At 35.2% G+C, this 23,867-nt stretch overlaps 1 protein-coding gene across 6 annotated transcripts in view; it reads left to right on the forward strand.

Moving 5' to 3' along the window:
- LOC129725620 (GTP-binding protein RAD) overlaps positions 1–23,867 on the forward strand; it is a 139,335-nt gene that overhangs the window by 65,098 nt on the left and 50,370 nt on the right. For 5 of the 6 annotated variants that reach the window (XM_055681657.1, XM_055681658.1, XM_055681659.1 and 2 more), the window contains 2 exons: positions 12,442–12,474; positions 23,021–23,140. In XM_055681657.1, the coding sequence (XP_055537632.1) occupies positions 12,442–12,474; positions 23,021–23,140 (153 nt within the window). The remainder of the gene's footprint in view (positions 1–12,441; positions 12,475–23,020; positions 23,141–23,867) is intronic. The other variant, XM_055681662.1, reaches the window with a different exon arrangement.

Genomic DNA, 23,867 nt, shown 5'->3' on the forward strand with positions numbered 1-23,867 from the left:
ACCAGGACCTTTGATGTCAATTCCAGGTCACTCAAATAAAACAAACGAACAAATGAGTAAAAATGTTGTGGAAATTGTCCAACACAGAGCGATGTTAGCCCCTATTGCTGTCAAGGATGCTGCTCACGCAGATAATGAATGCCAGAGATGCCAGTAATGCTGCTCACACAGATATATCTTCTTCTATTAAATAAAAATCAGTTGGTGTCTGTAAAAATGCATTTCACTTGAAATAGAATCAACGGATTTGAATGATTCTTTTTGTGTTTGTTTTGTTTTGATCTCCGACGAGTAATTAAGCTATGCTAATGAATCACATATAATATGAAATCCGTTTTCGCTGCCAACTACACATTTTACAGCGGTAGAGAAAAGTGTAGTTTTGATGTAGCACGAAAGCCAAAAACGAATAAATTTAGTGCAAAAAACTATAGCGTGGTAGCACTACTGCAAAAACAAACTCGAAATGCATGTGAATACTCTCAACGTGGCTTTGATTTTATTTAAGAGCATATGCTTGATTGTATAAATCAAATTCTTGGTTTATTTAGGCAAAGTTGCAAGTAATCGTCTTATGCATTCAGTTTAACGAAAAGATAAAACTAGAATAACACTACAAATGCGATGATTTGATTTTACATTGCTCGGATCTAATCAATCTGTTCAATTTTCTTTAAAATGCATACTGACTCAGATCATATTTGTTCATGCTGCAATGATTGATGCAATGATGTTTCATTAAATAGGCACTATAGCATTCCTACAAATCTGTGGATTCACAATTAGTTGTTGAATGTTGACTGTGCTGAAGCGACAGGTCTGCTTTAAAAACAGATGAAGTGTTAATGTCACTGAAGCGGAAATTTCGAAGTTTCGTGTATCTCGATATTACCTATCAACTTACCATTTAATTTCAAATGTCTGTATGTAGGGTAGTTTGGGGTAATTAGGACACCCTAAGGAAAACTTCTGTTTTTTCGTAGCCTGTGTTTACTAGCCCATAAACGTAGTGTATTATAGTAACATTGACTTGTTTTCTATGTTTTTACACAAAAAAATCGTGATATTGAGGTCAACAGAACAATAAAATAACGAAATTAAAAGTAATGATTTTCGGACATAAAAAAATCGGTTGGGGTGAAATGGACCAGCTGTTGGGATAATATGGACAGTGTTTGGGGTAATGTGGACAGGGTAAAAAATGTTAGTTTAATAGTATCAATGGTTGCTTACTACACAGTAGAAGGTGGTATTAGGATTAAGGAATGATAATTGCAATTCTTGGGCATTGCACAAAGATTCCATCATAGGCAAAAAAAAAACTCTTTTCCAATTATTCAAACTATCACGCAAAAGTTGGATGGTGCGAAACCAGTACAAAATTGTGCGTTTTTAGCGCAATTGTTGATGTAATTCGGAAACAGTACAATGATTGCGTGTTGGGCATAACGCAATTAATGCTCTAGCGTTTCTTCAATGTATTTGGCAGCTCCAAACTACTACACCTAAACAGTTTCAACTGGTATCAAGCAGCATTGCAAAGCAAGCGAGAAGCAAAACCATTCTCCTCCTTTCTGCTTGAGGACGAGACATATGCTACGCTTTTCAAGTCTTTTGCACACACGCTTTCGAGATACTTTTTCTTCTTCATGCATTCCTCTGAATAGCAGCAAGCACGCACCGACAGTATGAGTGAGACTAACAACACTGGTATCAAGTATGTACAGCACGGGTGTCTCGCTCATTTCGTGAAGCAACGAGATATCGCCTTGCGCGTCGCAATCCGAACCGAAAGAGAAGAATGACAAATAATAATTATTCACAATTTACAAGTGTTGCCATAAAAATCAGCAACGCTTTTGTGGCTTTGTGGAATGGAGGGTTTTGCTAGTTTTGCGTTGATTACAAAATGTTGTGAACAGAATTTTGTTTCGTTTTTTTTTGCAAATCATTCAATGGTACTTTTTAATGACCAAATCCATCGAGATAAATCGATCGAGTATTATAGCTTTTTAAATCTAGTGAGTTCACGAGTTGTTGTTTGCTGCTTGCACTGCTTAATGAGTAGACGTGAGAAATAAAGCGTCGGTACATGATACATATTCTGATTTCATTCTATGTCAATGTATTCGCAGTACAACTGTTGCGTTATGCGTTTCACACATTTATTGTGCGATTTCTGTGCAACATTTGTACGAATCGGGAAGACACAATGATTGTACAAGGCTTCAACTTTTGCGTGTAGAGACTGAGTATGCGTTCGTGCGTCGCGCGCGCGTGTGTGCGTGTATGTGTCAGTGTGTGTGTGTGTGTCAGTGTGTGTGTCAGTGTCAGTGTGTGTGTCAGTGTCAGTGTGTGTGTCAGTGTCAGTGTGTGTGTGTCAGTGTGTGTGTGTCAGTGTGTGTGTGTCAGTGTGTTGTGTGTGTGTCAGTGTCACTGTGTGTGTGCCAATGTGTGTGTGTGTGTGTTGTGTGTGTGTATGTGTGTGGAAGTGTGTGTGTGTCAATGTATGTGATATATTTTTTTTCCAAAATTTCATGAAAATCGAATGATATAACAATTTCTGGCAGCACTTTGAATGTTACTGTGTCTGGCAATTTTAATGATTTTTATGTTTGAAAATCACAATTTTAAGCTCAACTTCGAATACCTATAACTCCCTCGAATTTGATCTGATTTTGGATTAACAAGTTTTGTTTTGAAGGGAAACTTATGTAATTATTTTTTCATGATCCAACGTTTACCAAAATGCAATCAGTTTTTAAAAGTTTTAAACATTTTGCCGGAAAGCCAAAAATCATGTATTTCAGAACTCATGTGTACCGTATAGTCTTGTGAAACAGTTCGGAATGATCAGTTAATCAACAGACTGGGAAATTTACCGTACTTTTCGAATTTTTAGGTTCCGGTTCGCATATCATCGCTCCAAATCCGATAATCTCAAATCCGTGAAACGAGAAAATATGTAACGCATTGCATTGAATTGAATTGAAAGGCCTATCAAATACCTTCAATTTTTCAAACGGCTCAAAAGTTACAGATTTTTGAAAAATGATTGTCAAAAAGGATCACCCTAAGGACCAAACAAAAAAATACGGGTATGAAGTTTTTCGATAAAGAACAAGTATACCAATGTTGAGCATGATTTGAACAAAAAAATAAATCTGGTAATAAGAAAAGTTTAACGGCATATTAGGTGAATAACATTTTCTGACATCAGAAATGAGTTCAACACCCCAAAATTGGCATTACACGTCATTTTCAATCATTTTAGAAAGACTTTTAGATTTTTTCCAACTTTTGTTCAGAAACTCGCGGGGATTGAAAACACATTGTGTACGGATAATTTATCCCGGATTGCCCACAGCACTTTTTACAGTTCATCCTACACTGCCGTCTGTTTTTGTATGCCCGCTGCATCAATCCGACAAAAGAATTTACTTCAAACTCACCTGACCATATCACCCAAAACAACTGTCCATTTTACCCCAAACAGGGCGCCTTACAAAAAACGCAATTTCTTCGATTATTTTTACCGCTATGTTATCGTAATTTTTTATCAAAATGTAGCCTTTTACTAGACAAACACGGCTACAAAGCTAATTAGACTGAAAACATTGAAGATGTACTCATAAAACCTTAAAAACACGAGCGTAAAACTTACAGCAAAATCAACTTTTGATGGTCCTATCACAGCAAACCATGAAATTCTTATGTTAGGTAGGGTTTAGTAGTTCAAGTAAAGGATGAAGTAGTACATGGAACCCAAAAAGTGATACTTTCCAAGATAAAGCACCTGTCCATTTCACCCCAGGGGTCCAAATTACCCCAAACTACCCTACCTTCGCGCCTCGCGGTTAAACATGCGTGTTGCATTACAAAACGACCAATCAACTGTCATGTTTTCGAAGCAGTTGTTAGATACAGAGAATAGGAAAATCTATGTTGACATTTAAACCGGCTATTTAACATTCCCCACGGATTTTTGTCAGCTAACAGATTCTAAAGCTGAACTCATCGAAAAAATGTTCCCGGAAATCGCGCAAAATAATGAAAACCATCTCTGGTTAAACGAACGTGCGATTTTGGCCGCCAAAACTAAAGATGTAAATGAGTTGAACATCATAATTCAAGGTAAAATTAACGGTCAACTACATTCCGATTGGTGGATTCTGTCTCTAACCAAGACGACGTTGTGAGTTATCCTACCGAACTTTTGAATTCACTAGAATTGCCCGGCCTATCTCCTTACGATTTGCGGTTGAAGATTGGATAGGTAATTATAATGTTGCGGAACCTCGACTGTGCAATGGCACCAGGCTTGTGGTAAAAGAGCTAATGGCAAATGTCATTGAAGCGACAATTCGGACAGGAAAATACAAAGGAGAAGTCACATAAATCCTGCGTATTTCAGTTATTCCTACCGACTTGCCGTTCAAATTTAAACGTCTGCGTCTCGCATTCGCTACCCAAGAACAGTCACTGACAATTTGTGGCATAAACCTCGAGTATTCATGCTTCTCACATGGACAGCTCTATGTCGCCATGTTTACGTGTTGGAAGAAACTCAGCATTATATATGTTTGCTCCAGAAGGAAGGACGAAAAATAACGTTTTCCATCAGGCTTTGCGATAATATATATACAGCGTTGCAAATCGAGCGAGAAGCAAAACCTTTCTCCTCCTTTCTGCTTGAGAACGAGACATAGGCTACTGACATACTGAGGCGTCAAATGAAGCGAAGCAAGAAGCGTCGCAAAAGCGTCCGAGCTACTTCTTCGAACGTCTATATGAAACGCTCAAACCGGTCATACTGGAGCGGCAAAGACGCGTCGATAGAGATCAGTGCGTCTTGAACTGTCCTACAGATCAGACGTTTTTTCGGTTGCTTGTGGACTGGTCTTTGACTGCCTATAGCTTCAAAGTTTGTGTTTTGTCAGTGTGTCTTTTAAAGACTACCTGAAAGTTATTTCCCATCAGTCTTTCTCAAGACTACCTACTTTTGAATTTAACATTTGTTTTAACTTTTTTCGTATCACCTGAAATGGCTGGACGGAAAAAGAAACCTCGCATCGCTGCGGGGAGGAAAAGAGAAGCATCTCTTTCTGACACTTCGAGTGTCTGTAGTGACAATCCTTTTGATATTTTGCCTGAGCAAGAAGCTGGTGAAATGGAAGTTATTAATAATGAAACGATACAAAATATAAAATCTTTAAAAAAGGAGAAAGTTCCACCTATTGTGGTAACTATTTCTTCTGAATTTAATATATTCAAAAAGGAACTTTCAACGTTTGTTTCTGACGTTAAAGTTACCTATCAAATTGGCCGTAGAGGTGAATGTCGCTTATTAGCCGACTCAGTAAAGGGTCGTGATCGTCTTGTTCAGTATTTAACTGACAAGATGTACAATTTTTTTACATATGACACCAAGAACGCCAAGCCGTTCAAGGTTGTCTTGAAAGGTCTCACCAACGATCAAACCGTTGATGAGATCAAACTTACTTTAACAGATTTACTTGGCATAGCCCCTACCCAAGTAATTCTAATGAAACAGAAATCACGAGGCGAAAACAGTCAGAGAACTGGAATTTCCCTTGTTAATTATTTAATTCATTTTAACCGCAATGAGGTTAACAACTTAAAATTTTTTGAAAAAGCACATGCTTTGTATAATGTGCGTGTAAAGTGGGAAATTTATAGGAAGTATGGCGGAGGTGAAAAGCATATCACCCAATGCCGTACTTGCCAACGTTATGGCCATGGTTCCAAATTCTGTAACATGGACCAAAAATGTCTTAATTGTGGAGACTCTTCTCACAAAAAGGACACATGTCCTGTGAAAGAGAGTAAAAATTTTCGCTGTGCGAATTGTAACGGCAACCATATGTCGAATTTTTATCAATGCCCAGTCCGTTTAGCAATTGTTAAGGCAAGGCAAGGTAAACAAAATTCAATTTCTCAATTAAAACCAACTTCAAAACAAAATTCTCCAAGCGTACCAGTGACGCATAGTTTACCTACTCCTTTGCATACCCGTTTAACTTATGCACAGGTTACAGGTAGTTCGAACATTATACCGCCTAGTGTTGGTAGTTCGAAAATGACCGCTAATATGGGTAAGCAAAACACGCTAGAAAATAATTGTACACCTATTACTCCAGCTAATATTGCTGCCGAAAATATTTTTTCTAATGTCAACTGCCTGGGGCCTATTACGGCAGGTAAACTTTCTTTTTTGCAACAGGCAATGTTCGATCTTATGAACGCCATGTTGCAGGCAAAATCAATGTTTGAAGCCATTCAAATAGGCACAAATTTTACTATTAAAATTGTTTCTAATTTAAAATTTAGCAATGATTTTAAATAAAACAATTAAAATATTAAATTGGAATGCTCGCTCATTGAAGGCCAATGAGAATGAGCTTTTTAATTTTTTAACAGTAAATAATGTGCATATTGCAATTATTACTGAAACATTTTTGAAACCTAACATAAAATTAAAATATGATCCCAATTACGTGGTTCATAGATATGATAGGATTCAAGGTTCCGGCGGTGGAGTTGCAATTGTTATTCATCGCCGAATCAAACATCGTGCTCTTCCCCATCTTGAGACGAAAGTTATTGAAACTTTGGGAATTGAAGTTCAAACTGAACTTGGGATTTTATTTATTGCCGCAGCATATTTACCATTTCAATGCACACGCGAGCACAAAAATTATTTTAAAGGTGATTTACAAAAACTCACCAGAAATCGTTCGAAATTTTTTATAATCGGCGATTTTAACGCTAAACATCGTTCATGGAATAATTCTCAAAGTAATTCCAATGGCAAAATTTTATTCAATGATTGTTCTTCAGGATACTATTCTATTTTGCCTCCGAATAGTCCTACATGCTTTTCTTCTGTAAGAAACCCTTCAACAATTGATTTGGTGCTAACAGATCAAAGTCATGTATGTAGTGATTTGATCACACATGCTGACTTTGATTCTGACCATCTTCCAATAACTTTTTCTTTATCGCATGAATCAGTTTTAAACCCTATGAGCTCTGTTTTTAATTATAACAAGGCTAATTGGGAAAGATACAAAACTCATATTGAGAGAAATTTCAATAATGAGCTTGATTTGCAAAACGAAGTGAATATTGATTCCGCTTTGGAAGCATTAAAATGTGCAATTGTTGATGCCAGGAATTATTCTGTTCCAAAGGCTCAAGTGAAATTTGATTCATCAATAATTGACGAAAATCTTCAACTTCTAATTCGTTTGAAAAATGTCCGCAGACGTCAATATCAACGTTCTCGTGACCCTGTTTTTAAAACTATTTATAAAGATTTACAGAAAGAGATTAAACATAGATTTACTCTTCTGAGAAATCAAAATTTTGAGACTAAAGTTGAAAAATTGAAACCATATTCAAAACCATTTTGGAAGCTGTCGAAGATTCTTAAGAAACCTTCAAAGCCTATTCCAGTTTTAAAAGATGGTGAACGTTTTCTTGTATCCAATGAACAAAAGGCTCAAAGACTTGCTCAGCAGTTTGAGAGTGTTCATAACTCAAATTTGAATTTTGTGAGTCCAATTGAAAATGAAGTCACACGTCAATTTGATTTAATTTCTTCCCAGAATTTTTTACCTGCAGAAATAATTGAAACTAACTTGAATGAGATTAAATCAATTATTAAAAATTTCAAAAATATGAAAGCACCTGGTGACGATGGAATCTTTAATATACTAATCAAACATCTCCATGAGAGCACAATGGAATTTTTAGTGAAAATTTTCAATTGCTGCTTCAAAATTGCATATTTTCCCAAATTGTGGAAAAATGCAAAAATTACTCCAATTTTAAAACCGGACAAGAACCCAGCAGAAGTTTCAAGTTATCGACCAATCAGTTTGCTTTCTTCAATAAGTAAACTGTTTGAGAGAATTATTCTTAACAGAATGATGTCACACATCAACGAAAATTCAATTTTTGCAAATGAACAGTTTGGATTTCGCCATGGGCATTCCACAACTCATCAATTGCTCAGAGTTACTAATATGATACGAGCTAACAAATCTGAAGGTTATTCCACTGGAGCTGCTCTTTTAGACATAGAAAAAGCATTCGACAGTGTTTGGCATGAAGGTTTGATTGCGAAATTGCAAACTTTTAATTTTCCAATTTTCCTAATCAAAATTTTAAAAAATTATCTTACTGATCGAACTCTGCAGGTTGTCTATCAGAATTCAAAATCTGATAGATTTCCTGTCAGAGCAGGTGTACCTCAAGGTTCAGTCTTGGGTCCAGTCCTGTACAACATATTCACTTCAGATCTTCCTGATTTGCCTCCAGGATGCACAAAGTCATTGTTCTGCGATGACACAAGCATTTCCGTAAAAGGAAAAAGTCTTCGTGTCATATGCAGTCGATTGCAGAAAAGTTTAGATATTTTTTCTTCCTACTTGCAAAAGTGGAAAATCTCTCCCAATGCTTCTAAAACTCAAATGATAATTTTTCCGCATAAACCTAGGGCTTCTTTCCTCAAGCCAAACAATAATCACGTTGTCAAGATGAATGGGGTTATTTTAAGTTGGTCCGACAAGGTTAAGTACTTGGGACTAATTTATGATAAAAAACTTATTTTCAAAGAGCACATTGAGAGTATACAAGCCAAGTGCATAAAATATACGAGATGTTTATATCCTCTCATTAACAGGAATTCTAAACTTTGTTTAAAGAACAAACTTTTGATTTACAAACAAATTTTCAGACCAGCAATGCTTTATGCTGTACCGATCTGGTCAAGTTGCTGTTCAACAAGGAAGAAAACGCTCCAAAGGATTCAGAATAAAATTCTGAAAATGATTTTGAAGCGTCCTCCTTGGTTTGGTACACTCGAATTACATAGACTTACCGGTGTTGAACCATTAGAAGCTATGTCAAATAAAATTATTAACAATTTTCGACAAAAATCGTTGCAATCCTCAATTGCTACGATAAGCTCTCTTTATAGCCAATAAGTTAGCAATTAAGTTAGTTGTAAGTTTACTTCCCCTTTCCTGACAAGTAGGTTTAAATCCCTACGAATGATAAGTCCTAATTGCGAAAGCAAACAAATCCTAACAATTAAAATTACAAATTTCTAACAGCGTTGAGAAGTCACCATTTGTGATTGGACACACATACTCATTATTTTAATTATATTAATATTTATCATAAATACTTAAGCTACTAACAAATCCCCCCTTAATAAAAAAAAAAAAAAAAAAAACGCGTCGATAGAGGCGGCGAAACAGAACGAGTAGTGTTTTGACGCGCGTATATGTACGCGGTAATACCATATTCAGACTAAATCTTTTATCGCCAGGTGCTTTATATTTGCTTCGTTTTGGTTTGGTAATTGAAAAAAAAAGCAAATAAAATACTTTTTCGTTTAGAAAATGTTAAAATGTTTAGAAGAGGGTTGTGCAGTAAATCCATGTTCAGACTAAACCTGATATCGCCAGGTACTTAATATTTGCTTTATTTTGGTCTTAAATCTTAAAAAAGAAAAAAAGTAGGATAGAAAATACTATCGGGAAAAATTTTCAGGTCGTCGGGAAAATAGCACTGATATTATTGATTGATATTGTTGAGTTTTGATTTGAATGACCAGAAATTTAGCATGCTGAACTTCTTTGGTCGCGAAAATGCAAGCCGCTGAGTAACTAGCTGTGCTCACATGGGTTATTGAAATCCTAACAGATATTATAAACTAGTTGAACGTTGCTCGGGGTCAACGGGTTTAAAATTCAGAATAATTTCTTATATTTTTTACTACGCCTGTAGCGCAACTCACTTCAGTAATATTATTTTATTTCATGAAAAAATCTCTATGTTTACTAAAACGTAATTTTCCGTGCTTGAAGAAGCAAAAAAATCTTCATTGGACGAATTCATATTTCCTTCAATCAAAACCGCTACTGGAATCTAGGAATATGACAACACAACGCATTTGCGACGCTCGCTCCAGTATGTCATAGGAAGCTTCACCCAACGCTTCTGTTTATTCCGCTTCTCAAACGCTCAACGCTTCGCTTCATTTGACGCCTCAGTATGACAGTAGCCATATGCTACGCTTCTCAAGTCTTTTGCACACACGCTTTGGAAATACTCTTTCTTTTTCATGCATTCCCCTAAGTAACAGCAAGCACGCACCGACACGAACAAACTCTCTAGTATTGCTACTCAGCTACCGTAAAAGAGTACGCGAGTTCCTGCTAGTGAGTAGGAGTACTCGACTTAAATTGCTTGACTGGGAAGATTGCTTGAAAAACTGTGCTCGAAAACGAAAATGCTTCTTCTCGACATGCACCGACAGCCGACAGTGGAGCAACGCGTAGGGTATCGGACTGCTTCGGTAAGTTTTTTACAGCAGTCTAATGCAAAACCAGCCGAAGCGAACCGCTGCGAAGTAGGCCGATACCCTATCTTTTCTATCCCTCTGCAGCCATCGCAAAGCATCTTGAATCAATTGTCTTCGGCTGGTCGTTCTCGCGAGTTGGGGAGTAGGTACACACGAGTACACACGAGGAGAGTAGACGGGAGTGTGTGCATATGATCTCGGGAGTAAATGCGAGCAAAAAGGAAAGCAGGAAAAAACGAGAAACAGCTACTGTGTGAAAGCGGCGGCACCGAGAACCTCACATGAGTTGTTGCATGCTAAGAGCAGAGTGGCCTAGATGATACCTCGGTTTGCTCCAGGTTTTTTGCTCCAAACGTGATTGGTTGATTTTGACAGCACGCGTGTGTGACAATATTCAAAAGGGGTTCAGTTTGCCGTGTTGCTAAACAGCTGGTGTTCGACCCAATCATTGAGTAAGTAACAGTGAAATATTGTGGACACAATTTTGTTTTCGTTGCGACAAAAAAAGCAAAAAAGAATTTGAACGAAGTGCCAAGAGTTTGGTCGTAAAATTTTATCGATTTCCCAAGAATGCAGAACCTTATCGACAGTGGCTAAAAATATGCGAAAAATCTGAAAAAGATATTTTTAAAATTTTAAAATCTCACGCAATAGTCGAAAATGCAGTGAAGGTATTTCTTTTTATTATTATGTTGTTTATTTAGTTGTTCGTAGCAACGTGAAATCAAGCTTTTCTTGAAAATAAGCAATTTTCCCCTTGATTTGCAACAGGAATTAAGTGTTTCGCCAAATATTTTTCATTCTGCTCTCTATAAAAAGTCCGGAGAATTCAGAAAAACAAAAAAAAGTTTGGCAGTGGTAGTATGATGATATAAATATGGACGAAGTTTTGTTGTTTTGTTTTATATGTTGTTTGTAATTCAATTTTCATTGTTGTGTTTTTTGTTAAATAAAAATATCAAATAAATAAATTTTTCTGGTTGCACTGGATTTTGCGTAAGGCAGACGAAAATAATGTTCAGAAGCCACTTGGCCACTCTTCTCTTAGGTTGCGTGCTACTTACGAGCGAGACTAACAACACTGTATATATATGAACGAATGAAAGATTTTGGAAATTGGTTATTAATCATATTTACTCCCAAACCCATCACCCGACACTGTGTAATATATAGAATTTAGTGGCTAGGACCGCTTTGGCCACATTAACATGTTTCGAATATCCCTATTTTCAAACTTGAATAGTTTAGAATTCTAGAAATCCAGAAAAAATGGCTAGGAAGAAGGGTATTACTATATTTGCATTAGGCTCAGCTTTTAAATATTTGAATAGATAACGTGCGAATTTCCTTAAGAATATTTGAAAAAATGACTGTTTATTTTGAAAAATGTATTGAAATTTGATTATGGTTAAAAGGTGATTTATGTTTTATGTTCAATAAAATAAAAACTAAGAATATTACGAGCGCTTTTTATCAACAGTTAGATATTTCAGCTTTTGCCATACAACAGTCAATGAAACTCATGGCGGGCGGTACGAAGTTTGCCGGGTCAGCTAGTTCGAAAATAAATACCTTTCATCAAGAACAACAAATAATACATTTTACAGTTCAATTATAAGACTAGAAATTGTTAATAAAAACGGTAAACAATTTTCCAAAACAATTTTTCTATTTTTAAACGTTTTTTATGTGACATCACGCTACATTTTCACCTATCATTGTCCCCTACGTCACAAATCATCAAAGTTTTCTTACTTCCTCTCCCTCTATATACGTGACGTGTTTCATGAATGCCAATTAATATCTTCCTCTATTATCCATAAACACCGTTTAAAACATAACGTGGGTATGCATAGATTTTCAATACTATTGCTCACGAAAGTTTCCCTTTTAATATAATGACACCAATAATGATCGTGTGTTTTGAAAGGCTCAAGTTGCAAAAAATAAATAAAAAAAGTTTATGGTAGGTCATTCAAATGCCTCGTTATAACAATAAAAGTTAAAAAAATATCAGTTAACATGTTATATATTTATTTCAGACAGGAGAGTGCAAAATGTGCGTATGAAACTAGGTATGATGGACACTTTTAAAATTACAAAATATTACAATTGTCCCCGAATCTTCATCAACATGTATTATTATAGTGCAATTACTCTTTTATCAATGTAAATAAATCACAATCTGTTATTACTATATTTAATTTTCTTAGTGTTGGTAATTTTGCGAATGTTTGAGACATGTAATTAAGAATAAAAGTGTTTCTTTGTACACTAATTGTTCTACATCAAAATGTTTGTACGCAAGAGATTCGGAATGCAATTATGTATTTATTTCTCCAAAACCCCTTTTTGAATATTTAAAACGATAATACTCGTGATACTTTCCTATTATTATAGATGAATATATGTGTTTTCGTTAATGTAGATGAGAATGTCCTTTTTCGTTTGGACTCTCGCCTCATCAGTTAAATTGCTGAGCCGAGAATCCAAACAAAAAGGTATACATGTCACAGTCAATAACTTTTCTTTTTGTGGTGTACGTGCAAGATTACTTCCTCAAGCAAATTGTTCATTAAATATTAGGGCATCTTCAGCGGTGGTCTATTTTTGAAACAACTTTATACTAGATTTACACCAGCGAAACCTGAATAGAACCTGCTAATATAGACCAACTTTTCGTTCTCCGCACCGGTGTTGTATATCTTGTTGTTTTAAACTGCTGACATCTGTCACACTGTCAACAATTCAATACCCCATGCTATCAGTTAATAAGACTAGTTATAATAAAAAACACTCAATATTTAACAAACGGAAATTCGATAAGTTTTACGCACATTAAACGATTACTTTGGCAAGACACTTTATATCCACAAGACTTTATGGATTTGACGGCTTGACCCGAGCGTCAATGACATTTCTCAGAATGGATTGGTATGATCTAAAATTTCTGCTACTTCGGGGATAGCGGAGGATAGCGAAAAATATTTTTTTTTTTTACTCTCGCTTATTTACCGTCGGTCTAGTTCCGCCACTGTTGTGGCCAATCACCGACGCCCAGGGAGACGACTCCACACCCAGGACCCTAACTCACGACCCGTTTATTAACGGACCGGCGCCAACGGCTTTACTTCCTCATGCGATGGAAGGCGTGATCCCAGAGATTTTTCGCCTCAGAAAATCTCCCGTTGTCGGCTAGGATTGAATCTAGACCAGTTGGGTTGGTTGTGAGTGGATCACGCCACCTCACAACCATCGACACCCATGTCGGCGGTGGGATTCGAACCCAGGCGTCGAGCGTGGTTGGCGAAGACGTTACCAACCACACTAGGCCCCCGCTCCGAAAAATATTTGATCGCGTAGATGTTCATCTTCCGTTTTCGTCTCATTAATTTTTTAAAATCTTGCAGTTCTTCAAACTTGGTTTGGGTTTTGAGGATATTGGGTGGCATTGCGCAGCTCGATTCGAACGATTTTCGCTATTTTCGAGTAGGTCACATACTGCCAGTTATGCTTCAAGCTTAAAAGGAGCAGTCAATGTCATTTGTCTTGCGGCTCATCTAACCCGCAAAGTCAAAAAATACGAAAAACGAAACATAATGCCCCCCAGCGATTATTTAGTTTTGTTCGAGTTGCTCGAAACGAAATGCGCAATGTCATCCCAGCATTTTGAACGTTTTCAGTTCAGTGTCTTCTAGGAACATTTTTCTGGCCTCTTAAGATCTCCTCTAGTCCCAATACAATTAAGGCGACGGTTATGGTCTTTCAGAATTCCCCCTTTTGCTGGTCGGTTTCCTTGATACCAAAAACGACAAACCTGTTCATATTCTGCTTCAGAAAAGCCACAAAAATGAATTGTGAGTTGTCATAAAAAATCTTTGTTTTGTTTATTCCCCAACACTCGCAAAACGCTTATATGGAAATAGCCAAAAATGAGGTATTCAATTGAAATATGACATTTCACCCACCTATTGGCAGCGTACAAAGGGTTTTAGAACGATCTATTTCTTGTTACAAAAAGTGACAAAAATAGACCAGAACGTATACCAGTTTCAAATTTTTCCAATTTAGATCTGGTATAAAACAAAATTTACACCACCGGTGCAACAGTGAATTTGAGTTAGTTCCAAAAAAAAGAACAAAACAACGATTTGGACCACCGCTGAAGATGCCCTTACGACCAGTAAACAATATTTCAACCAATGATAATGATAAATTCAAACATTGACTAATACTCTTCAAAAATAGTGTCTTCATAACATTCTATGTAAATTTTATATAAATTTTCACTAATATAAAAACAGCTAGAGAATCGACCAATTTCAATAGATTAGGAAAAAAATCGACCAATTTCATGATGGGCAGGCATACTTTATCAAGTACTTTTTCTATACGATACAACAACCTGCGCAAGAATTATCATAGTATCTAAGGGTCATCATTAAGACTGCAAGTTAGAATGAGTATGCAATAATTGAAGATATCCGTCATGTTTTAGATTGCCTATTTGTCCATCGCAACTACTGGTCGAAAAAAAAATATTTCTTACATGCGATTATGAAATCATGTTTAACACATGCTCAACCAATTTAGTTATTTAAAAACACTTACCGTTTGTGCAATTCTAGAGTAGGAGAAAGAGGGGCAGTTTCGGACAGGGTTTAAAAACAAATGGTGAAATTTTCAACCAAACTAAAAATATAAGTAAGTTGGCAGCCCTTCCACCAACATCTACCATATAGTTTGATAGCTCTTGGTTGTTTATTACTTACGAAAACAACACGGTGTCATTTTTCATTCAACCGTTCGAGCTTAAAGTTGTAAGTATTTCTGTAATTTCTTCGTGAACGATTTAGAAATTTAAGTACACCGCCTTAGTTCGTAACTAATATGCAATGAAAAAACGTGATAACATCGGGGAAACAAAGATCTTATTTATTAGATAAAATTAAGATTTGTCTTCGGTTGGTGGTGGGACACATTCGGACACTTACCAAATTTGTGTTTGATTGTTGTTTATTAACAAAAATCGATTTAGACTGATTCTCAGTCCTAAAAATGGTTCGGAAAACCGATAGCGCAAGCATCAACGAAGATGAGCTGGGAAGAGTTTCTAGCGGAACAATGTCTTTGAGACACGCTTCTGATACCTGTGGAATTAGGTTGTTTAGTTATTCACGGATTTCTGATTTTTATATATCAGGTAAAAGAGTGCAATTTTCTGAGCAAAACGTTATTTTTTAAAAATTTTGTATCATCGTCCTTCGATTTTTAAATGAAAAATGAAAATCGCACCAAATCGCTACAATGACAGTTGGTATATGGGCGAAATATCATTGTAGCGATTTCGACCAGTTTTAATTCGTGATTCAAAAATTGAATGACAACGATAGAAAATTTTGAAAAATCACGTTTACTTAGAAAATGCAGCGCTTTCAGATGATATAAAAAACTGATATAGCTAAACAGCCCAATCAAAAGAAGTACCTTGGTCTGTCGTCTGGAAATCAAAGAAACGAAAAAAACGGAAAATCAGAAAGCTTCACGTCCAAAAACTCAGATCAACAAGTATTTACGAACGTGGAAGAAACATTTCTAGAGAAATATTTGATCGAGAGTTCCCATATGAATTATGGATTGACGTACCGTATGCCAAGGCGATTGGAAAATTGTTTCTCAATGTTCTGGAACACCTGAATAAGGTTCCAGAAAGCAGCGTAAGTGAACGAATTTTGCTGTTGCTTGACAATAACGAATGCCATTTTACTTTGAACCAATCAATTATTGCCGAGAAAATGGCATAGTTCTTGTATCCTTTCCACCTCATTGCCAGTTTGCTCGTTGGTTTTATGAAATAAATTTGAAATAAAAGGATGAGTTCCGAAGTTTACAAAGCATCTGATCTTAGTCTCTGTTTATATGGAAGAAATAGTTGAAAAACACAAAATTTTCATTAATATAGAAAAGTTTTTCAACACTGCTGTTCGAAAGTGCCCAAGGACTGCCCGAAACTACCCCACACACGGGGCACATTTGGACAAAAAAGCAATTTTGAAAAATTCAGCCAGGATGAATTCAGATATTTTTTAAAGATAACAAAAAAAAAATTAAAAATCATTGTAGAAAAAGTGTCCGAAACTGCCCCCCTCTCCCCTAGTATAAGGCAAAATTCGACTCAGCGAAAATTACATCGTGTTCACTGACGGGAGTGAACTTATTTTAGTTATTTATTGAAAATGTGACTGTTGTTATTGTTGGTGTATGAATAGTATGAACTAAATGTTTAAATATCATTAGTTTCGCATGAAAAGTACTGGTCCATTACTATCCTCCAGTCGATTTGGGCTGCTGTTTCCTTCTATCTATCATTTATTGTCGTAATCGCCAAATGTTAATATTTCGACACTTTATTGCATGTTTCTCCATATCTCTCGAAATAATGATTTAGTGAATAAACGACACAAGAGCGAAGTGTTGAGCGCGCATAAGTTTGGCACATTTTGTATTTGTAATTAAAAAAACGTGCAGAATAGTTGATCGATGATAAATCATTTTAGTATAAGTAAATAAAAGGACATATGTGCAAACGTAAACGAAACGGCTGATAATTGATAAATCATAAACTTATCACTTTGAAACGTTAAGTATTTCATAAAAATGGGTTGTTTATTAAAAAGTCTGAAGGATGGAGAGACGCCAAGCTTCTTACCATTATGTTTCACGTGAAACGTGGATGGCCTTTGTGGCAAAACCCACAGCTCCGGAGCCCGTAACAAAGTACATAGACGAAAATAAGCCTGTGCGCCGCCACGCCGCGCCGCCGGCCGTCACTTTTACGCACGCCGCCGCCGCCGAGAAAATTTTCAGCGCGCCGATAGTGATTGTGTATATTGGATTTTTTCCCGATTATATAAATACTGCGAATAACAGCCAATAAGTGTGAGTTATTTGATTTTTTGGAAATTTTATGCAATATTTGACATCAAATATTCTGACTTTAGTCTTTTTTCGAATGAAAACAAAGATAAGTCTTTATCAATGATTTTCACGGAGCCAGTTTTTTTCGAGAACATGGTTTCGGTTATCATAAAATAAATTTATGTGTTATTTCTTGCGAACGTGCAAGCAGTCCGAAATGCTCAAAAATAATGATAAAATTATGATTCAAAAAATTGACTAGTGTAAATGATAATTCATAGACTTTTTGGCAAGGACTTTAGTTTCCCTTAGAACACTAATTTTTTTTAAGATCAATACGTATATGCGAAAGTTACTGAAAAGTTTGCGCAAATACATATTTCATTTAGGAAATACCAAAATTTCAGGTGTAGAAAAACATAAAATTGGAAAACACTTGCATTGGAAATTGCATTTTTTTAAATAAGTTCATCGCCAAAATCGTTCCATATTATTGATTGCCAGGATGTTTTCAACGCACAGGTAACCCGTCAGCGAAACATTTTGTACAACATGTTAAATATCAAAAAGCATTCTATCTTTATCCCTTAACTGAACGTCTCTGGGAACAGCATTCTTTGTAATTTTTTAATGTTGGCTCGCGGATGTTTTTTTAGAATTTACACTCGTATGTATTTTTTTTGCTTCGTTTATTATTTTCTGGTTGTTGAATTGTTTGTTCACTTAATTTCTAACCTTCTCATTCCTATGAGAAGGTTATGAAAGTTTAGTTAAAAAAACGAACATAAAAGTACAAAAGTACACTTGATACGCAATTATTTAGAAGTGGTAATTGGCCCCTGAAAGCCCTTTAAAAAAAAAAGCACGCTTGTGCGTTGGGTTCACCACCGCCGCAACTGTTGAATTCGAATAGATTGATGTACTGAATTATAAGCCAATAATCCCGCATGACATGACCATCCCTTAATAATAGAAAGATTATATGCTCAGATTATATGCTCATTGACCATCCCTTAATAATAGAAAGATTATATGCTCGTTGAATTCTGAATGGAATATATATATATATATATATATATATATATATATATATATATATATATATATATATAATCATGTATAATCACACATTTATATATATATATATATATATATATATATATATATATATATATATATATATATATATATATATATATATATATATATATATATATATATATATATATATATATATATATATATATATATATATATATATATATATATATATATATATATATATATATATATATATATTTATATATATATATATATATATATATATATATATATATATATATATATATATATATATATATATATATATATATATATATATATATATATATATATATATATATATATATATATATATATATATATATATATATATATATATATATATATATATATATATATTAGGGTGGGTCGATTTAAAAATCGCTTAGGCACATATGATTTTCGGATTTTAGGGATCAAAATAAGATACTTTTCTCAAGAAACCGTACCTCTAAAATGAATTCTGATGTCCCTTGTACTAACGTGTAGGTACCCAAAAGGTCAAATTTCAAAAAATCCTGTTTTGACCCATTTAGAGTGCCCCAATCGAGTCCAAATGTATGACCGACCCCCGCTAACTTTGGAGGGCTGACCCACCCATGCTAGTGTTACCCCCCTGGGACCGCCCTAGGGGGTCTCCCATACAAAAATATAAAAAAAAATCAAAAAATCACCATTTTCGGCACTTTATATGACAAAAATCAGTGAAATGGCTATTATTTTTCCGCACAAATGAAGTTTCTAGGAAAAAAATGTTTTTTTTTTGTTTTTGGATATTTGTTTTCTCTTTAAAAATTTGTTCGATCAGAACATAGGAAAGAAACTAAAAAAATATTGTTTGAAGTCTTTTTTTGGTTTCAACACTGGGCAATTTCGCACGGCTCTCTAATGTCGCCTCCATAACAGCCTCTACATTTTCCGATATTACTCGTTTGGAAACGCTAGCTAGCAGTTGAACGTGTTGTTCCGTTCCTTGTATATGTAATGGAATATGCGGATCAGTAAATGGTGAATCATCTTCATTCAAATATGCTATCAATGTTTCATACGGAATGATTCGCGTGAATGGTGGTTCAAATACGTTATTTTTATCAGTCAAATCGATCATTTTCGTGTAATCGAAGCAATGGAAATTTATATCTGGTTTTTTATATTCTCTAAGTTCCGATGGGTCTTCAACATTGTCTCGATATCGAAAAATTTTCTTGATAGCAGAGTCGCGCACCTCTTTCCTATCATCAAACAACATTGATAGCAAGATATTTTCCGAATGTGCAAAATATGGATTATTTTTAATTACATGATTGACAACAGTGCGTAAATTTGGCTCCAGAAATTGTGCCCAAGTAATGTACTTGAAAAATAATACACTACCGTACACGACAGAGCTGTAATACTTGATATTAAAATACATTGGCACATAAACCTTAATTATAAATTCAACCAGAATTCTCAAATTTTTAGATGGTTTTTTGATTGTCACATATAATCGTAATAATCTAGCGGCCTTGGTGAGCCAGCGAGAATGTACAATTTTCCCTGGTTTTATGTTAGCCAGATCCACAGAAACCACGCCATTAGAAATTGCATGTGCCATGTCGTATAAGTACTGCGAATCGGTGGAATATTCGTGCTGTTCTGCAACAGGAGGCATATTTTCCAACGCAATTCTCTGAAAGTCGCTCACCACCTAAAAATATATAATAAATAAATAAATTTATTATGATTTCACCATTCAAAATGTTAGAAAATTATAATAAATGAGTGATAGCAATGACTTACCGGAAGAGCTTCAGAATTTTCAATTTGCTTGCTTAGTTTCCCGGTTGTTGATGTTGGTCCAGTGGTGGATGATTTATCCAAAACCCCAAACAAATGTCGAAACGGAAGTTCGTTGAAGTGTAGAAGGCAAACAAACCAATGCAATGGTCTTTTTAGCAGCAATTCGAATCTTCGTATAATTCCACCGTGTGTGCCAGTGTTTGTTGGCTCACCGTCAGTGCATATGCCAATCAATGCATCCAGAGATATGTTTTTATCGTTGAAAAATTCATTCAATTTTGTTGTTTTGTGTTCAGCACTTTCCTCTACCAGTCTTGCGAATTCGGTTCTCTCGAAATAACAAGGTGAGGTTCTTTTACCATCCTACTATGATACTTACCATCAATTTTTTATCTCGTATAAGTATCATCTTTTCTGCCGTCGAATGAAAACGCTATTAAACTGGAATCATCAAACCTTTTGCGGAGCACTATTCGTCTGCATTTCTCTCTTTCTCTACGAACTTTCGATTTATCCATTATGAGAGGTTCGCCATGCTGATCTTTCATTTCAAAATCTTTGAAAAGACTGGTTGCCAATGCTGACGCTACTCTATCAGACACACCAAATCTGTCACACATCAAGGCAAAGTTAAAACAATCGTATCTTTTTGTGTATTGTGAACTTGTGCTTCTATTCATAACATCTTCATCGACCGTCATCGGTACGTCTACGTATGTTGCATCATCGGGATCTTCGTATGTTGGCATTGTTGGCATTGATGACGATGTCCCTTGCTCTTCAGTTTCCATCAGAAATGCATCAATTGTTAGTCTTCTCTGTTTATGTTGATCGTGCATAAACTCTTTGAGGCGTTCTGGAACCAAACCGCAGTTACATTGAGCTGCCGTTAAATCGCATTTACATGCTCCAATATAAAAAATTTCGTTCAGAGTACCGGTAAACACTAAAAGGTCTCTATTCGTCTTCTTAATTTCGGCTTGGTATTTGTCAACCAATATATTCAATTTAACAGCAACATATTTTTCTGAAATTATCTCATACCAAGTTTTTCCCAAATTCCAACCAACCTATCTGTTACGTGATTAGAGAATTGTTTATAAGAAAACTTTTTTTGTTCTGTTTTTGCACGTTCGCTTAAGTAAAAATAATATCTCAAGATATCCAGATCGGTTGGTAAATTAATATCATTCAAATCAGAAGACACACCAAAAACAGCAACATCATGCTTGGGTATATGACTCATTGGGTTTTCGATAGCTGATGATGTTGTTGCTATTTCATCTTGCGGGTTCATTGTAAACTAAAAAAAATATATTTGACTTTAACAATTTTCACTTTCACTTTCAGGTTTCTATTTTAGGTGTTGACTCTTTGGCGGACGATGTAGAATGATTTATGTTGACGTTTCTATCCTATACGAAACCTACACTAGTTCTACACAGAGTGAATAGATAGAGTGACGCAGAGAGAAATTCAGTCAAAACAGCAACACGGTTTTTTTTATGTATCCACCAAAATATTTTTCTGGCAGCCCCTTTTTGCTCAAGTTCCAGTTGACTTCAACGGAGTGTTGTTATTGTCAGAGTGAAAAGATAGTTATTGTATTTAAATTTAAAACAAGTTCGTTTGATAAAGTTTGATAGAGATAGATAAAATGAAGTGCGTTTTGTGTAATAACAAAAAACAGTAAGGAATGTGAGTTTTTTTCGGTTCCCGAAGAATCCGATTGTGAGGAAACAGTGGATGGATTTTTGTTGTCTCCCAGCAGACTATTTTATTGACGAAAACACCCGACTTTGCAGTGTTCGTTTGGTTTTTCTGGTTTCAGACTCTGCGTCACTCTATTTATTCACTCTGGTTCTACAGTGTGCGTGGGAACAGTGGAAACGGAGCGTCCGTGCGTGGTAGCCGTTGTGGTAGCATACCAGCGGTGCTCGCCTGACTGGTCGAAATAAAAATATTACATATGATGTAACAGAGTGATATACGATTTTATGTTCAAAAGGACGCCAACTGCAAACGCCATCTGCAATGAGAATGGCTCAGAAATATGTGTAATTGTGTATGTATGCGCTGAAGACTCAGGACCGAATCCCATGCGAAGCAGGAGAAAACAAATATCCAAAAACAAAAAAAACATTTTTTTCCTAGAAACTTCCTTTGTGCGGAAAAATAATAGCCATTTCACTGATTTTTGTCATATAAAGTGCCAAAAATGGTGATTTTTTGATATTTTTTAATATTTTTGTATGGGAGACCCCCTAGGGGGGTCCCAGGGGGGTAACACTAGCATGGGTGGGTCCAAAGTTAGCGGGGGTCGGTCATACATTTGGACTCGATTGGGGCACTCTAAATGGGTCAAAACAGGATTTTTTGAAATTTGACCTTTTGGGTACCTACACGTTAGTACAAGGGACATCAGAATTCATTTTAGAGGTATGGTTTTTTGAGCAAAGTATCTTATTTTGATCCCTAGAATCCGAAAATCATATGTGCCTAAGCGATTTTTTGATCCCCTACAAATCGAACCGCCCTAATATATATATATATATATATATATATATATATATATATATATATATATATATATATATATATATATATATATATATATATATATATATATATATATATATATATATATATATATATATATATATATATATATATATATATATATATATATATATATATATATATATATATATATATATATATATATATATATATACATATATATATTCCATATAGCCATAGATGAGGAAAAATATATTCCATATATATTCGTAAATTATCAAGTACCCATACCCATTCCAGCTACCAGGAAGTCGAACGCCTTTTTAGATGTACCCCAAATGAATATGCAACACCTTCAAATCGATAATCAGGATGATGACGACAATTATAGACTGAGAACTTTTAGCTCATCGAAGCAGGGTAAGTAATGGCACATTTAGTTACATTATTGTCATCCAACACTATAAATCATTGCACACAAAAAATAATCTCACTTTTTTTGACACTATCCACGGATTTTTTTCTGTTCACCGTCTAGTGACTTTGTTCTGTTAGAATTGAAAAGAATGATATGAGTATGAAAAACACGAATTAATCAACCTAGCGGTGAGACCCAGCCTTTCTCATTCGCACTTTATTATTTGTTGAAACAAGTTTGCTAAAAAAAACTTCGAATTTTAGAAAAAATACATCTTGATAATTTCTACTGGGTTAATAGTTTATTCTATATAATAAAATTGAGTAACCAACAGCACAATACGTCCCAGGATTGCCAAATACGATCCAATAAAGGTATTTTCACTCTTTGCGTTCCTAGAATAGCAATGTTGTATTTCATGTAAATGAATTTCATAATGGTAAAAGTATACTGTATGAAATTTGACGTGATATTTTTGAAATGAGTTGTGCTTTAGCAAATGTAAATAGTAAAATAAAAGAAATCATTCCTATTTTCGAACAATTTAATTCCTAGCAAGGCCCTCGGCGTTCAACTTAAATAAAAATGATGTTGAGGCCACATATTTCATTCTAAGCAGTTGGTTTTAAACAGTCTTTGGTTTACCTACGTTGCTTTCCAAATCTTTTGAACCACAACAACTCGTTCCTATGACACGTGTTTTGTTTAAATATGTTAAATAATCTTTCC

This window comes from Wyeomyia smithii, chromosome 2 (genome assembly GCF_029784165.1).
Source record: "Wyeomyia smithii strain HCP4-BCI-WySm-NY-G18 chromosome 2, ASM2978416v1, whole genome shotgun sequence".
In the NCBI taxonomy this organism is placed as follows: Eukaryota; Metazoa; Arthropoda; class Insecta; order Diptera; family Culicidae; genus Wyeomyia; species Wyeomyia smithii.